Source organism: Rattus norvegicus, chromosome 19, assembly GCF_021556685.1.
Source record: "Rattus norvegicus strain SHRSP/BbbUtx chromosome 19, alternate assembly SHRSP_T2T, whole genome shotgun sequence".
Lineage (NCBI taxonomy): Eukaryota > Metazoa > Chordata > Mammalia > Rodentia > Muridae > Rattus > Rattus norvegicus.
Window position 1 is genome coordinate 13,485,755 of NC_141552.1, and position 17,359 is coordinate 13,503,113.

Consider the following 17,359-nt stretch of genomic DNA (forward strand, 5'->3'; position numbering starts at 1 on the left):
TGGGACAAAACATGCTGGAGACTCATGGTACCTTTCTGGATGCTGAAAGCTAGAGTCTTGGGAAGCTTTTCTCCGAGAACATGAACACACTTTCAGTTCCTTAAGGTAGAAACTAGCAGGTCCATCAAGGAGTTCCCAGAGGGCAGCGTGAATCAGAGCAGAGCTGTGGGTCAGAGTGGGTGCCTTCAGGTGACCAGGTACAGGGCCCTGCTGTTTGCTCAGAAAGCTGATTCCAGCTGAAAGACCATGGCGTGGGAGAAGTGTTGGAGTACTGTCTTCCTCTGTGGGATGGGACTATGGACAAGTCACATTACCTGTCCAGGACTTTTTCCTCAAAAGAGCTCTGTTAAATCCTACCAAAGTTCTAGCCTTAGTTCTTGAGTGGAGCAGAAAGTAGGGTGAGGTGGATGTGAGTAGCCATGGCAGGCGGGGGGTGGGAGGGCAGTTGGATGAGGCCTCTGCTCTGGTTAATCAGACCATTCTCCCAGTTAAGTGCAGATTGGCACAGGGGGGCAGGAGGCAGGGAGTGCAGCCTGAACTTCGGGGAGATGTGGGTGTCTTAGGCTAGAGAGGATGGTAACTCCAGGCCCCCCCCCAGAGTCCTCCTCAGCTGTGTCGTGTGGTTCATTCCTATCCATCTGCATCTGGACTCCCAGTGAGAGTAAGGTGCAAGGGGACAGACGACAGAACCACAGGAAAAACCTACTGAGCCTCTGCTAGGGCCAGTAAGTCATCACATGTCCCAACTCCATGGTGATCTTGGGACGCACAGAGTTCATCTGAGCACTTTAAATGTTCCAGACACTACCCACAGCATGGAGGGGCCAGCCGTAGACAATGACAGGCATGACATCTCACCTAAATCTCTGTCTTTGTCAGAATCATGCCATTGTCATACCCTTTGTGTCTGTGCAGTACATAGTCTCCTGCCAGTGCTGCCCCCTTTTCTCCAGGCCACCTCAGTGCCTTTCAGACACTAAAGTGGTCCACAGGCCAGTTAGCTCTTCATAACCAACAATGCCCTTGAGATGATTTGCTTGTAAAGAGAAATTTTTATCTCATTTTTGGTTTGGTTTGGTTTGGTTTTTGTTTGTGGAGCTGAAGCAGAAGTTTTTATTTTGTTTCAGTCTTAATGTTGCACATCATGAAAAGTAGGTGATGAGTTCACTCACTACATGGCCAGGTTCCATGGTGCCCCTCAAAGTCACATCTCTAATGACAAAAAGACCACCCAGCAGGTTCCAGCTCTTCTCCCGACCGCACCCCAATCCAGGGCCTTGCATATGCTAGACAGGCAGTGCCATTGAACTGTCGCCTCAGCCTAAGCCCCACCTCAAAGGGTCTCAGTGGTAACACTGTGATGGTGAAAATATTGTTTAAATACATGGATCTCTAGAGGACATTCTGGGTATCAGCAGTATAATAGTACTGACACCAAGAACTGAAGCCCGCTGCCACTGGAACTGGCCAGGGAAAGACAGGTAGCTGTCCAAGGTGCTCTGAGTACACACTGCTCACTCTCCTGATCTTGGGCCCTTGCCCAAGTTTCTATGCCTAAGTCCATCCTTCCTTTTGTCCTTTTTGCCAGCCCCAAAGATGCCTTCCGAGCAGTGAAGAAGCGAATTGTGGGGAATAAGAATTTCCATGAGGTCATGCTGGCCCTTACGGTGAATATCCTGTTACCTCTCTTGTCTATCCATCTCTCCATGATCTCTTCCACGGCTGGACCATGGTCTGCTGAAAGCTGCTTCTCCTTAGTTAGGTCCAGCCGGACTCCCGTCGTGCTTGGGTTTCTCACCAGAAGACCCAGGAGAAAAGGACCATGGGTGGCAAATTGTTTTCCCGTCCTCGCTGTTGGTGAAGGAGGACTGAGCAAGGGATCCGGAAAGGAATTCCCAGCCTTAACATGGGGAATAGATACACTGGGCCCGCTTCCCTCTGAAACTTCACCCTAAAAAATGAACCTAAAACGAATGCCAGCGTCTAAGAACAGTGTTGACCTCAGTACTGACAGGCAGGATAGCCCAGCATCAGACACCCTGTCTTCAGGACGACCTGGCTGGAAAGTGGGCCGAGAACTCCCTACCCAGCCTCCACATGGTAGTGCTTAAGTCCAGATGGTCCTGCTTCCCTGCAAAGCACAAGCAGCTCCTGCTAGGCCATGGGAAGAGGGGTCAGTGCTTGGTCCTTGGGTCCTGCTATTACCTACCTAAGCTGTATCCGATTCCTCCTGAACCTCTAAGCTTCCAGGGTTTCGAAACCTGTGGGTCGAAACCCCTTTGGGGATCAAATGGCTCTTTTACAGGGGTCACATATCAGATATCCTGCCTATCATATATTTACATTAAGATTCATAGCAGTAGCAAAACTATAGTTATGAAGTAGCAACAAAAATAATTTTATGGTTGGGGGGGTCACCACCACATGAGGGACTGGATCAAAGGCTCACAGCATGAAGAAGGTTGAGCACCACTGCTCTAGACAATGTGACCGAGAAACCAGGGTTAGGTTATGGTAGGCCCTGGCCTAGTAGGAAGGGAGTCTTGTCTGTCCCATCATTCTGAATGTCCAAGTACCCTAGGAGGCAAGCCCCCAAATCCATCACTGCTTCTATTCTTATGTCCTAGGGACTCCCTTCTGGAAGCCTCCCATCTTCTGCTGGCTTCCCTCTAGCATAGGACAGGAGTCTCAAGGAGTAGGAGGCCACTTCCCTTCCCTGACAGGGCATTCTCTTGGGCACCTTGACCTGCAGGTCTTGGAAACTTGTGTTAAGAACTGCGGGCACCGCTTCCATGTCCTGGTGGCCAGCCAGGACTTTGTAGAGAATGTGCTGGTGAGGACCATCCTGCCGAAGAACAATCCACCCACCATCGTGCATGACAAGGTGTTGAACCTCATCCAGGTGTGCTCTATGGCAGGGTAGGGCGTCTCGGTGGCCTCAAGGGGTGGGGGAGTACGGGAGCCATTCTTCCACTGGGCCGTGAACTGCTCAGGTGTGCAGCGGAACTTAACAGTGTGCTGAACCTCGTGCATCGAGTTAGAGGGTCAGACAACAGGAGGAGGGGGAGGGAAGCACTCTGTCTTCTGTCTAGGTGCCAGGGTGGGGCAAGCTCACAGGAAAGAAGGTGAGCAGTGGTTACCAGCCATGTCCCCTTGTCCCCTCTCAGTCCTGGGCAGACGCATTCCGCAGCTCACCTGATTTGACAGGTGTTGTTGCTGTCTACGAGGACCTGCGAAGGAAGGGCCTAGAATTTCCCATGACTGACCTGGACATGCTGTCGCCCATCCATACACCCCAGAGAGTAAGGAGAATTTTGGTTGGGCTGGGAGTTCTCCGGAAGGGGTGCAGTGCCTTTCCAGAAGCCTCACTCACCCTGTCTTTTGCCCCCTAGACTGTATTCAACTCAGAGACACCATCCAGACAGAACCCCGTGGTCTCCAACAGCAGTCATCGCGGAGACCTGAGCCAGCATGCCACCCCACTGCCCACTCCAGCTGTTCTCCCTGGTGATTCACCCATCACACCAACTCCTGAGCAGGTAAACAGACAGGCCTGTGGCAGAACCGGAAGGTCCAGGGAGGTGTCAGAGATGGCCCCTAGCCTTGTGAAAACTCCATAGATGTGTACTGTTTGTCCATTGTTCTGGATAAGGTCCAGACAGGCAAATCCACTAGCTCAGAATCACACAGCTCATCAGAATCTGCTAAGGTTCAAGTCCCATCTCTGTGACTCCTGGAGTGCAGTGCACTGTCATTTTCCAGAGTCTTCCCTCCATGCAGCACCAGGGAGAGGAAATGGCCAGTAGGCCAGTGTTCCCTTCCACTGGGCCGCTCCAATTTATCTGTGTGCTAATGGACTCACATAGACTTTCACCTGAATTGAGACTCGACAACCTTCAAAGATCTGCATGCTTGCTGAGGTTGGTGACAAGCCTTTAATCCCAGCACTTGGGTGGTAGAGTGGATGTGTGTGAGTTCAAACCCTCTGATGTACATGGAGACTTTGAAATTAGCTAGGGCTGCATAGTGAAACCTGTCATAGAGGGAAGGAGGGAGAGGGAGAGAGAGCGATCTGCATCTTCACAAAGCGAGAAACTGCATCTGCATTGCAGTGCGGCCTCCCATACCTCCTCATGAGGAAGCTTAGAAGCCTAGCATGAGGCTCTGGGGAAGCTTCCCTAGCCTCTGGCTAGCTTTGAGTAGTACCTACTTCAGGCCAGGCGGCTGTAATGTAGATTATTAGTCATCTGAGAGGTGGTCCTGGGCTAGGCTTGAGGCCTTCCCAGACCGTAGGCCATCACCAGTGAAGTAGAAGGACTTAGCTGCTGCGTGAGTTAAATTCACAAACGTGACGCACATGAGAGACACGGGTCCAAGGAACCGTCCTCTGACCTTGCAGTGCACAATCTCAACCCCACAAAGAGAAACCTCGTGCCATCCTAGACCAAGCTCTGAAACTGTTCACCGCGCAGACATGGCTAGACAAGGCTGGCTCCCTGAGCGTGTAGTTAAAGCCTACAGAATTGTAAAATCACTCTAAAATACAAAACAATTATCTACTTTGCTTCTGATTTTTAGTTAGTTTTTCTAAAGTCTGTATATTAAGACTAATTAGTGCTAGAAGGTTCTTTTATTTCTTTCTTTTTTTTTTTTTTAAAGATTTTTTTTTTTTAAGATTTATTTATTTATTATATATAAGTAAAGTACACTGTAGCTGTCTTCAGATACACCAGAAGAGGGCATCAGATCTCTTTTACAGATGGTTGTGAGCCACCATGTGGTTGCTGGGAATTGAACTCATGACCCCTGGAAGAGCAGTCGGGTGCTCTTAACCACTGAGCCATCTCTCCAGCCCTCTTTCTTTCTTTTTTAAAGAATTATTTTATTTATTTTATATATGTAAGTACCCTGTAGCTGTCCTCAGTCACACCAGAAGAGAGCATCAGATCCATTACAGATGGTTGTGAGCCACCATGTGGTTGCTGGGAATTGAACTCAGGACCTCTGGAAGAGCAGTCAGTGCTCTAACCACTGAGCCATCTCTCCAGCCCCAGAAGGTTCTTGCTCAGTAAAACTGAGTGCTTTTGTTTGATTTTCTAGCCCCTTTTGCCTCGTGGGCACTTGAGGATGTTGTGGTGGGATGATGTAACTCCCAGGCTCCTTTGTGGTTAGATCCCTTTGGGTTTAGATGCAGTCTGGTGATGAGCAGCTCGTCCACTCACACCAAGAGTTATTAGACAAGTCATTCTGCCTGACACTGTGGGCTGATCCGTTGGTCAACATCAGTGGATATGGTACTTGTCTCTGCACGCCTGTTTCTTCATCCTTGAGCTCAATAAAGGTGGCAGAGCCTCCCTGTGATGATGTGTGTTCAGTGCTGCGCTCATTAGCTAGTCAGTAAACGGTAGCTGCTGTCACCGTCAAGAATTCAAATTCTGAAGCTTGTTGTCACTCAGTCACACAATTTAGAATATACCAGTATTTCCCCAAATGTAGTCTCTTAGCCACTAGATTTATGAGCTGTCCTATTGTAAGAGGATTCTTCAGCCAGGTAAATGGGAGGGGGGGTTTCGTCTGCTTCTCAATATTCAAAGTGAACACAGTGTCCATGAACATATAAAGTCCCTCAGGGGTCACAACAGACACTGCACAGTAACCCTCAGACTGCCACCTGTTTGAGGACACTGACCACCTTCACTGTTATGTGTCCCCAGGCCTGGAACCTTGGTTCCCTTTGATCACTGGTACAAGTACTGGATCTGAGTTTCATGTTCACATGGGTAGCAGGCCTGGGACTTACTTTTGGAATTCTCTTCAGGAGGGAAAAACACAGACAGAGCCTACTCTGTGCTCCCAGGCATAAGGGGACTGCAACCTCCTTGCTACTCCTTAGGAGAACTGCCATCCCTAGGGCCTCATTAACTGTCATCGTGGCCCCAAGAGATGCTGGCACTCTTCCAACCACACTCACTGGCTTATTCCCCTCCATTTGTCACACTTCTTTCAGCTTGCCTCTGTTCCCGGCTGCTGGTTGGGCGATGGCGCCGGTTGGTGGCACCTCTGTGAGGGGCTGTGAGGGGCTGTGAGGGGCCGTGAGGGGGAGGAACTTTCTGCAGGCTCTTGAGTCCAGAATTAGCTGCAGGAGTCAGGAGGGAAGCTCTGTGGAGAAAGTGTTGGCTGGGTAGTTCTGGGCCACACGACTGTGGAGGAGACATGGGCTGGACTCTGGCTTTCCCCCCCACCTCACCTTACACTGGTGCATTTCAGATTGGGAAGCTGCGCAGTGAGCTGGAGATGGTGAACGGAAATGTTCGAGTGATGTCAGAGATGCTGACAGAGCTGGTGCCCACCCAGGTAGAGCCCGCAGACCTGGAGCTACTACAGGTGAGCAAACAGCCTGCCTCCAGGTTCAGCCCCGACCGGGTGACCCTGTATGCATCCACACCTGTTTCTTCCCTGTCCACACTGCAGTCTTTTATTTTTGCTGGGAGCTATTAGGCAATAGAACACATTACAACCAGGAGCCTTGGATTTGCATCAGACAGGAATTCACATCCTAGTCACATGTGCTTTCTGACTTGAACAAAACGGCCCACTTTGATACAGCGGGACATGAGAGTTAAATGAGATAGTACATCTATTCCCCGACCCAGTGCTGATGAGCAAGGACAGCACTGGGGAAAGCCAGAAGGCCTGCTGCCCACCCTTCGCGGTGTTTGCCGTAGCAAGCAGGAGGGGCAGAGCCGTGTGGGCTTTGAGAGAAGTGAGCATCCTGTCTTGGAGAGCTGAGGCCCATGGGAAATGCTAGATTCTGCTACTGGATGTCATTAGATACTTCCCTGATCTTCCTGTGGGGTGGGGCCAGGACTGAGTGGGGCTGGCCGGTCTTTCTGTAGGAGACACTAAGAAAGGCAGTGAGAAAGTTGGGAACCAACAAAGCCAGGGTCTCCTGAATGTGTGGAGGGACAGAAGTCTTTGTGTGCAGGATGCTCTGTATGCCGTCTGCATCGCTCTCCCACCAACCCTCAGAGAGCAGTTTTGAAGCCAGGTCTCTATGCCCCTGTGACTGCTCAGAGATCCTTCTATTTGGGGTGTGGGAATAAAATAGAAGCGTCTCAGCTGAGTGGACTCTTGAGTGTGAGAACTAGATGAAAGAAGGAGATGTTGGAGATGAAAGGAGAGGAAGAATTGTTATTAGTTTTATATGTCCAAGTCCACGTAGATATGAGTAGTCTGGGATCTTCAGTTTAGAAGGCTGGAGCCAGCTGGCAAGGTGACACAGAGTCAGTGCCCGCATCATAAGTACTCTTTGTGTCAAGCTCAATATAGGTGCTTGATATACATTCATTCATAGCCCTAAACAAACCCATTCTCCAGATCAGGAAACTAAGGCAAAAGAGGACATGTAACATCTAGGGTCATGGTGGCTGGAAGGTAGCAAATTCAGGATTTGTGACGTGGAGCAACGACTTCAGTCTATGCCCTTCTTCTGTCCAGCAGGGCCCATGAGGAAGCAGAAACTAATGTCAGTTATGCTTCATCACAGAGGAAGAGAAGGGGGGGCCCAGGGATGTTGTAAGTCTCCTTGAGCAGATGAAGAAAGCCCAGGAGCCCTGGGTGGGTACATGGGGAAGAAGGTCCACAGGAAGCCAGAGATCAGTGCAGTGCTTCCTCATTGACCCTACAAAAGCAAGCGTGACAGTTCCTACACTTGCCTGCAGGCCAAACGAGGGTTGGTTTGTTTTTTACTTACTTATTTTTGAGTCAAGGTCTCATGATGTAGCCAAGCATGGTCTCGCACATTCTTCATCCCCCTGCCTCAGCCCCTGACTACTAGGATTACAGGTGCATAGCATCACACCCAACCTCTTAAGAAGATTAACTGTGATTAAAACCCAACAGGAACTAAATGAAGTGTAGGAGCTAGAAATGGGGGAGAAAAGATATTAGCAGAAGGAAGTAGTTAAGGTGTTGACGCCTTAGTTTTGACAAACGTCAAACTGGGTGAAGGCACGTGAGAGCCTCTGTATCCTTTGCAACTGTTCAATAAATTGGAAAATTGTTCCAAAATAAGAAGTTTATCAAAAGAGAAAAAAGTCAGCCCATGAGGACAATGAGGCAAAAACTCCAAGTCCAGATGTATGGGGTAACAGTCTGAGAAGTTACAACTTGTTCACACCCCACCCCATCCTCAGGTCCATCACCCTCCTCACCTCCTCACCCTCCTCACCCTCCTCACCTTCCTCACCCTCCTCACCCTTCTCACCCTCCTCACCTCCTCACCCTCCTCACCTCCTCACCCTCCTCACCTTCCTCACCCTCCTCACCCTTCTCACCTTCCTTACCTCTTCACCCTCCTCATCCTCCTCACCCTCCTCACCTCCTTCCCCTCCTCACCCTCCTCATCCTCCTCACCTCCTCACCTCCTCACCTTCCTCACCACGAAGACCCCTCCCCCAGGACCGACACACAGTTCCGGAGGAGCAGCTTTGTCCTGCACGTGGCCTCAGTGTCTCACTTCTCCCTGTAGGAACTCAACCGCACCTGCCGCGCCATGCAGCAACGGATCCTGGAGCTTATCCCACGCATCTCCAACGAGCAGCTGACAGAGGAGCTTCTCATGATCAATGACAACCTCAACAATGTGTTTCTGCGCCATGAACGGTAGTCCCGCCACTCCTTCCCCTGGGCTTCTCCACAGCCATTCTCCCTGGGCCCTTTTCAGACATCAGCAAGCTACCAGAGCCTCCAGCTCTCTGCCCATCGCTGAGTTGCTTGGGTAGTGGGTAGTCATAAAGGCAAGAAGCACAGTGCTCTGCTTCTAGAAGCGCGTTATTATCTAGCCACCTCCTGCTCCTCCTGTCTTTTGTGTTCCCCACTTGCTATGTGGTTTGCAGTCAGTTGAGAGGGGCCAGATTTTCCTGTTCACTAGCCCAGGAGGATACAAGTCTTCCCCCTTGCCATCTTGAGGTGCACTGTGTGGTAGCCCCCCAGTACCCTAGCATCAGGCCCAGTTTGTTCCAGTATCATTCACCCTTACTCAGTGTCTCAACTCTGTCATCGCCCAGAGACACTAGCACAGAAGATGAATTCAAAAGTGATGGCCTTTATGTCAGGCCAGAATCCCAACAGGCTGTACACTAAAGGTCTTCTCCCACCTCGCTAGCCCCTGGCCCTTAAGTAGTCAGGGTTAGAAACAAGTGGCCACTTTGGAGAGCCACCCACACATCTTCAAATGTAGAGTAGGTAACCAGACAGTTGGCAAAACGACACTCAGCTCTGCTTGCTGAGTGTCCCTGTCTTTTGTGTTGCTGTCACCTTGTCTTTTCTGTTGCTGTCACCTTGTTGCTTGATGACCATTGCAAGGTAGTCCTATCAGTGATCATATACTTCCCAGCCCTGTGTAAATGAAACGGGCTCTGCTAGTGATTGCATGGGAACAGCGAGCGTGCACTGCATCTGTAAGGTAGACCAGTGTATCTCGTCATCCTAGTAGTGATCTGGGGTCCTTTGGGGACTGTGTCCATCTGTTCTTTTGACTGGGGTATTCTGCCTTGTAGGTTTGAACGCTTCCGAACAGGCCAGACTGCCAAGGTAAGAGGTATCTTTTCTGGAACTCTGTCATGTTGTATTGATGGGAAGTGAGAGGGACGTTCTCACCCTCTCCCTGATGCCTTCCTGGTACGGGGCACTGGTGCTTCTTTTTAGGCTCATCGGGAAGTCTCTGGCTTCTTACACACTCTGCCTTTAAGGGAAATAAGGCTCTGTCACCACCAGTTTGTACCTCAGGGCCTTCCCAGTCTCCCAGGGGTTTAACTGAGTTGGAGCCCCAGTGGAGGAGAAGAAACTCCCCAGCTCCCATTCAGACATGTTGGGGCCTGGAGGCAGATCACTGCATCCTGAAAGGTTCATCCAGGCATCTCCTCTCACCTCAGGCCTCCGGTGAAGCTGAGCTAGCAGCTGACCTGATTGACATGGGCCCTGACCCCGCAGCCACCAGCAACCTCTCATCCCAACTGGCAGGAATGGGTGAGTGTGCTGGGGACGTCAGCCAAGGGTATGTCACAATGTGTGGGTAGCCTCAAAGTTCTGGGGGTGCTTTCCTGTGCTCGCCAACAGCACAACATTGGTCCATTTCTTAGTTTGCTGGGATCCAAGCCAAATCTTATGCAGGGTTGGGCAAAACTTGTGAGAATGCCCTGGGAGTACCAAGGCCCCCGAGCCCCTTGGATAATATAAATCCCACTGCACTCTGACCATTGCTCTGCCCTGATTCCACACCCCCTCCCTCCACCTCACCTAACAACCTGGAGACCGTCACACAGTCTGCCGCTCAGCCTCAGCGATCAGTTCCTACCTGAAGAGGGAAAGAGCCCTTCCTCAAGGTCGGGAGGGCCAAGCAAGAAAGAGACTGCTAGGAAACAGCGTCTGTCAGGGCTGGGCCAGAAGGCTCTGCTTTGGTAGCACTGTGGGGTGGAACTCAGGCCTTGCCCATGCTGGACGATCATCCTCCCTCTGAGCTGAACTCCAGCCTGCTTTCCTTAGGTGCTTTGTTCTGAGAAGAGTAGATAATTTAGGTTTTATTTGATTTTGCTGGCTGTTGAGCCAGGTTCTTGCTAAGTGCTTAGCAGCCTGCTAGGTAGGCCTCAAACTTCCTCCATCGTCCTGCCTCAATCTCCCAAAAGCCGAGATTTTAGGTTGCTGCACCTAGCTGTACTCTCGATAAGTGTTAGCAGTCAGGATCCTTTTTGTTGTCCCTGGGCTGCTGTGGTGTTGTTGTTGTTTACTTTTGGCGTTTTGTTTCATTCCGGGGATTAAGCCTCAAGCATGCTAAACAGTACTTTACCACTAACCTGTATCCCAGCCCTTTGATTTGAGACAAGGCCTCACAAACTTCCCCAGAGTCCTCCACTCGAATGTGCTTAGTAACCAGGGTAGCCTCGGTCTCCCCTGGAGCTGGTATCACAGGCCGGCACCACGAGGTCTGCCTAGGATTGATTTAATGTTCCTGACTGCCTGCTCCAGGCCCAACCGCAGAAACGCATTCTGCTCCTGCTTTGAATAACTGACCCTCACCTGTGAGCAGTCAGATCCGATCACTGCTCTGCTTCTCAGCCCCTTCCGTCAGCTCCGCGGTTCTCAGCCTTCCTAAGGCTTTAATACATTTCCTCATGCCATGGAGACCCCCAACCATAACATTATTCTCATTGCTATTTCATAACTGCAATTTTCCTATTGTTATGAACCATAATGAATCTGATATGCAACCCTGGAAAAGGCTCATTCAACCCCCAAAGGGGTTTCAACCCATGGGTGACGCTGCTCTAGCAGGTGTCACAGGCAGTGTTTTCCTGTTTTCTAATCCTCACTACAGCGGGAGGAGGCGAGTGTGGTGCCACCTTAGAGGTGAGCACACGGCAGAACCGACATGTTTGCTGCTCCTCACAGGCAGTAGGCAGCTTCCCACCCGAGCCCCACCACCTAAGCCCTAGTGCTCTTCAAGCAAACAGCCCTAGTCCCACATGGGACATGGGAACAGCAGCCTGGCCTTTCTGTCTCTGCAGACCTTGGCTCCAGCAGGGTGAGGGCTGGCCTGCAGTCTCTGGAAGCGTCTGGTCACCTGGAAGATGACTTTGACATGTTTGCTCTGACTCGGGGCAGCTCCCTGGCTGATCAACGGAAAGGGTGAGTTGCCGGTTCTATCCTGCTCTCCTGCAGATGAGGACTCGCTGTTGGCAAGAGCATCTCTTGGGATCCCTGAATCTGGAATGGGCAGGGCAGGAGAAAGACACACAGTCCCTAAGTTCAGTTCAGCATGGCCTGGATTACACTGTGGTCCAGGGACAGAAAGAGATACCAACATCTGACCAGAACCAGAACCAAGCCTCTGAGGGGCTGGAAGGCTGGGAGTCTCTGACCACCTCTACATAACATTTCATCTGGCTGGCCCACTGTCTTACACAATGTGCAGCCAGTACCAAGCCCCCAAAGGCAAGGAAGACCCCTAGGACAGCAGTACTGACCTCTAGGTCTTGACCATTGTCTCACAGCCATCCTTCACCCCCAGAGGAGACTCTGGTTCCACTGCAGTATGTCCTTCCCTGTGAGCTGTCCATTTCCAGAGAGATGCTGCCATCAGTGAGACCCTCTAATGGAGCAGGTCCCCAAGAGCACCCCCTGGTCTGGCAGATCTTATTCTCCCTCCACATGTGCTCGTCAAAGGAAACAGCTTAGCTAATAGTTTTCATCCCTTTGCTTATAACCCTATTGGCTGAGCTGTGGGCAGCTATGGTTCTTGCAGCCAAGGAAAGTTCTAGATTAAAAAAAGCCTCCCAGCTGCTCCCACTGGCTGTCTTAGTGCCTCTTCTTTCGTGGTCAGTGGACAGCAGACACTGGCCAGAGAAGGTTCCCAGTTCACACTGCAGATCCAGGTACATTCTGACAGTCTGCAGCCAGTTGGCTCCACACTGAGCTGTAAGTCAGGTTTGGCTTTACCCTAAGCAGTCTGTACCCGCCAGCCCCGAGGCTTCAGGACTACAGCTTACAGTAGCCATGGAGTTAGGGATGCCGCTGAGGCTGCTATGCAGGTGAAAGCTAACAAGCGTCGTGGGACCCACACTCGGGAGGGCGGCGTGTCTACATAGGCCCCAGTGTACAAAACAGCAAAGCACACAGGAGAGTCCCTAGTGTTTAACTCTTGACAGCATGGCTGGGGTGCACTGCTTCACCAACATACCTCTACAGGGAAGGTACTCGTGTAGCCTGCCCTCCAGGCACACACATGTAGTGGTATACATGGCTGTTGTTGTATGAAGAGGCAGATAGCTCTTCAGAGGGCTCAAGGCCAGACTGGGGTTTCGGAAGCATTTCTGGTTCTAGGAACAGGAAGTGCAAAGGCTCAGAGGCAAGGTAGACGAGCTGAGCTCTAGCCCTTCACAGGGCACACGTCTGTGTAAGGGAGCAGATGCTGACAGCATCACACACAAGTTCTTCCCTTTGGCTGGCATAGCGTCCCTGCGCCCTCTTAGGCCTTTGGCTTTCCTGCACCACTTACTGTGCATTGGTCCCAACCCTACAGAATGCACCCACAGGGACAGGAATGGGCTCTTAGCTCTGAGGGCCTTGTGCTTTGTTCCCATGCCTACCTAGCACATCTTCATGCTATAACAGACCCTCCCATTCTGGTCACCTGTATAACTGTTTTTACCCAGATAGTTTCCTTGCCCTCCCAGCCTCCTCATTCCATGCCAGCCTGCAACTGGCTCTGTCAGGCCTCACAGGAAAGCCAGCTTCTTGTCAATACCCGTTTTCATTTCAGCTGCTACCAAATCCAGTACCACAGCCTCTCCAACCAGGCCCTTCTACGAAGGAAGACAGTAGAGGCCTGGGCATCCTGGGTCAGGATGCTCCTCCTTTCCATCCTCCCTACTATCCTTAGTTATCCTTCCTCAGTGATGTCTGCACAGCATCCTCTTCAGAAGCACTCAGACAAGGACTGTCCCAAGTGCCCTCAGACCCAGCCCTGCCAAACAACCAACTGGGACAACCTGGGTAGAGACTCCCTTCTTCCTACCTAGGCATGGGATGACCAACCCCTGGCCCAGGATCTGTAGCTCACTAGGTCAAGTTAGGCTTTCCAGAGGAACATACTAGGCCTTTTAAATAGCTAAGTTTCCACTGCAAGACTGAGAGCAGGGAAGTGGTGGTCAGGAGTAATTAGGAAAATGGACAGTCCCTGGCATGGGTGCCTTCTTGCTGGCTGTCCTGGCTCAGACTTGGTTAGAGATGCTGGGCCCCATGGTGCTGATATCAACAGCCTGCTCAGGAGCTGTGTGGCCGAGAGAAATGAGCCCGTCAGTCTTGTCTGTGGTAGGTGGGCCTCCTGGGAAGGGAGTGACAGCATCATCCCTGGATTGGCTGCCTGGGAAAGAGCCTCCTAATGGCCCACATGGCCCCAGGAAAGGACATCAGCACTGCAAAGCTCAGTGCTATGGCCTCCATTCCTGAAGTCTTTGGTCTTAGCAGATTAATGGGGCCCCAGGAAAGGAGCTCCTCTCCACTCTTGACAGTGCCTGTCTTCCCCTTGAGATAGAAACCTCCCGGTTGCCTTTATCACCTCCAGGCTCAGCCGACCAGGACAGATGAGGTCGGCCCTCCCCAGCCTCCCTCTCACTCCCCCAGGTTCTTCTGAGTCACACCACACACTCCTTCCCTGTCCTCATCTTCCAGCAGCCAGCAGCCAGCAGCCCTGGCCTTCCACCTGCCTGCCTGGCCGGCCTCCCTTTAGGGATATTTAAAAGAGCTGTGACCAGTCAGTCCATCAGAGAAGTGGGGAGTGTCTTCCTATGGCAGCTGGTGTCAATGGGCCCTCAGCAGCTTGCACAGTCCTTTTGGCAGTGGAAGGAGCTCCCCTATTCAAATGCATCCTTACACAGAGCCACTGTTGATGAAATTCTGATGGGAACTGCTCAAAAAGGAAGCTATAAAACTTACCCATGAGCATGGGGGTCACGGTCCCTCAACTGGGACCACTGTGGTCACAGCCATGTGTGAGCTTGATCCTGGTCTCTGGTCACATGCTGTCTCTAGCTTCTCATGCTTCCTTGATTCGTGTCATTATGGGGCACATATCTGAACATAATCTTCAATAGCAAAAAATGGAGCCTCTTCTTCCTGTACCAGGCTTGGAGAGGAGGAGCCTCAGACCAGGCCATTCTGTGACCTGAGCCATTCCTACCCAGGCCACCCCAAGTCCCCAAGTCAGGCTCACCTGACACCCTCAGTCCCTCATGCTGCCTGTCAGGTCTGGTACGGTCAAGCAGCATCTAACACCATACTGCTCTGTATTTCAGGGTCAAATACGAGGCTCCCCAAACCACAGATGGCCTGGCTGGGGCCCTGGATGCCCGGCAGCAGAGCACCGGGGCGGTGAGTAGAGAGGACCTGTTCTAACCTGTTCTAACCAGAGCCTTCCAGAGAGGAGGGGCTTAACTAACTAACTGGGTACAGCTCGTTTCCATCGGCTCTCAGTAGGCCCGTGTGGCTAGTGTGATTATTCCCAGTCAAGAGCTAAAGAGGCACTGGCCTAACAAGTGAGCCAATCCTGCTTCAGGGACCGGAGTCCAGTGTGGTCCTGGGTTCACACCCCTTCATCACCTGTCATGGTTCCCCATCACCACTTCTCCAGACACCTTTCACTAACAAGAACCTGCAGAGGGGAGCAAAGGAGACCCTAGAACAACAATCAGAATGCCCACATACTCTTTTAAGTCCAGTTAATTCCTTGACTGTGTGTTGAGTGGCAGCCACATGGCCAGAACTGAGCCCTCAGTGGGTACCCTCCCCACTGGCAAGATCCCAAGCCACTGTGAATGACACAGCTAGAAACAGCACACTGCTCTCAGAAGTTAGAGGTGGGCAAGGACTGCGCACAGGAGAAGTGTGGTAGATGGAGTCCAAGGCAGGTGGGCCTGAGAAGTGGGAAGAGGTCTAAGTGGTAGCTAGGACAGTGGACACTGTCCTGGGTGAGGTAGAAGCCATTTGAAAGCCTTGAGCAGAGGTCCTGCTCACACGAGGCAGGGTCTGGACCTCCCAGCTCCTTGCTTGGATCCTTTCAGAGCAGAACAGGCACAGGACACTTCTGGGTAGGCAGGCTGGCAGGCTTCACGGTGTCCAAGGGCCTCCCCTGAGCACACCTTCGGAGCACACCTGCTCCGAGCCTCGCTTCCTCTGAACGCTTTTTGAGCCATCACTTTGTGAGCCTGTTCTCTACGTTTGGCTCTGTGCTAAGCCTTACGTTCCTCTCGTGGGAATCACCACCCAGTTCACTCCTGCTGCCACACAGAGATAGACTTATCTTCCCAGGAGTAACAGCAGCCGAGAGGAGGACCAGTGTTGAGTTTCCAGGTCCCCGCAGCGCCTTGCAGTGGCCCACAGTGGACAGCACACACGCAGCCGCCCTTGCTGTCAAGCGTGACTGCATTCACTCCCCCGCCCTTTATCTGGGCAGCCACCAATTGGGCATGATGTCTGAAGACCAAGCCGGCACCCACTCTCAAGGGCTTGAGCCTGACTGGAGGCAAAGGCATAAACCCACTGACTGTGGGATGGCATCGCAAACTCCAAGTCCAGACTGGAGCTGGTGGGCAGTGCCTTGTCTGAGGCTCAGCAGAGCTCAGCCTGTGTAATGGGTGACGTCGTCACACCGGCTTCTCTTCCTTTGCTCCCTGGTGCTGCAGTGGGCTAGGCCTGCACTAGTCATGACTCCTGCATCGTGGATAATGTTCTGTACTTGCCTTCCTCACCTGGCAACGTGACTGTCATCCAGAGTGGACAGAGAGGCCAGTGCATGACGGGCAGAAGCCCCTCCACCACCCGCCTCTTTGCTGTTGGCGATGATGAGCTGGTGGAGGAAGCAACCTTTCTAAACCCTGGGCCACTCAGGAGCCTTGGTAGTCACCAGGCTGCCTGACAGCTGCTGCTCTTCAGCTTAGAGTGTGGGGGCCACCCTTCGGGGTCCCCTAGGATAGTCGAGGAGTGTTTTGTTTTGTTTTGTTTGATTTGCTCTCCACACGGCCCCGACCTAACAGTTGTCTATCACAGTCCTCACTCACACCACACACTGCTTCCCTGGCCACGTCTAGCTGCCAGGTGCCAGCCCCACCCCTCCAGCCCTGGCCTTCCACCTGCCTGGCTGGCTGGCCTCCCTTTGGGGACATTTAAAAGAGCTGTGACCAGTCAACCAGAAAGGTAAGGAGCGTCATCATGATTCTCCCATAGTGAGGCACCCTGGGTAGCTTAGGTGATAAGATTGGACGCTAAACTGGTCTGGTCAGAGACTCTAGCTCTCCCTCCGTCCAAAAGCTGTCAAACAGAAACGTAAGCATTCCCAGCCTTCCTCTCTAAGTTCCAGCCAGACTCTCTGCTGGCCTTACCGCCTCCTGACAGCACTCCAGCCAGATGACAGTTGCCAGGAGAGGAAGACAAGTACAGAGACATTACATAAGATGCCAGGAGTCCCCCGAGGTCCATAGCAGACCGTGTGTGTGCACATGCCAGACTGATATTGTTGAAACTGTTACAGACGAAGCCCCCAGCCCCTGCTCCTTTGAGGAGCCGCCATTCGAGAGCCCATGTGTTTGAGCCCAGAATAAAAAACTCCCATCCAGGAAGCTGTCCCTGTGACTGCCTGCCAGCCTGGACTTTCTGGAAGCTGTCCCTGTGACTGCCGACCAGCCTGGACTTTCTGAGAACCTCCCTCCTCTTAAATTCCTGCTTGTGCCACTAACTGAGTCTCCCTGTTTGCTGTGAGCACCTGTGACCAGGCTTGTCCTTGTCCTGGACCATGGCTTAAAGCCTT

At 51.9% G+C, this 17,359-nt stretch overlaps 1 protein-coding gene across 8 annotated transcripts in view; it reads left to right on the forward strand.

Annotated features, from left to right (window-relative positions):
* The window catches only part of Tom1 (target of myb1 membrane trafficking protein), a 33,947-nt gene that overhangs the window by 14,559 nt on the left and 2,029 nt on the right, over positions 1-17,359 (forward strand). For 2 of the 8 annotated variants that reach the window (NM_001008365.2, XM_087594789.1), the window contains 10 exon segments: positions 1,589-1,667; positions 2,753-2,902; positions 3,168-3,302; positions 3,393-3,539; positions 6,268-6,384; positions 8,531-8,664; positions 9,561-9,594; positions 9,936-10,029; positions 11,565-11,685; positions 14,853-14,928. In NM_001008365.2, the coding sequence (NP_001008366.1) occupies positions 1,589-1,667; positions 2,753-2,902; positions 3,168-3,302; positions 3,393-3,539; positions 6,268-6,384; positions 8,531-8,664; positions 9,561-9,594; positions 9,936-10,029; positions 11,565-11,685; positions 14,853-14,928 (1,087 nt within the window). 8 annotated transcript variants of the gene reach the window in all.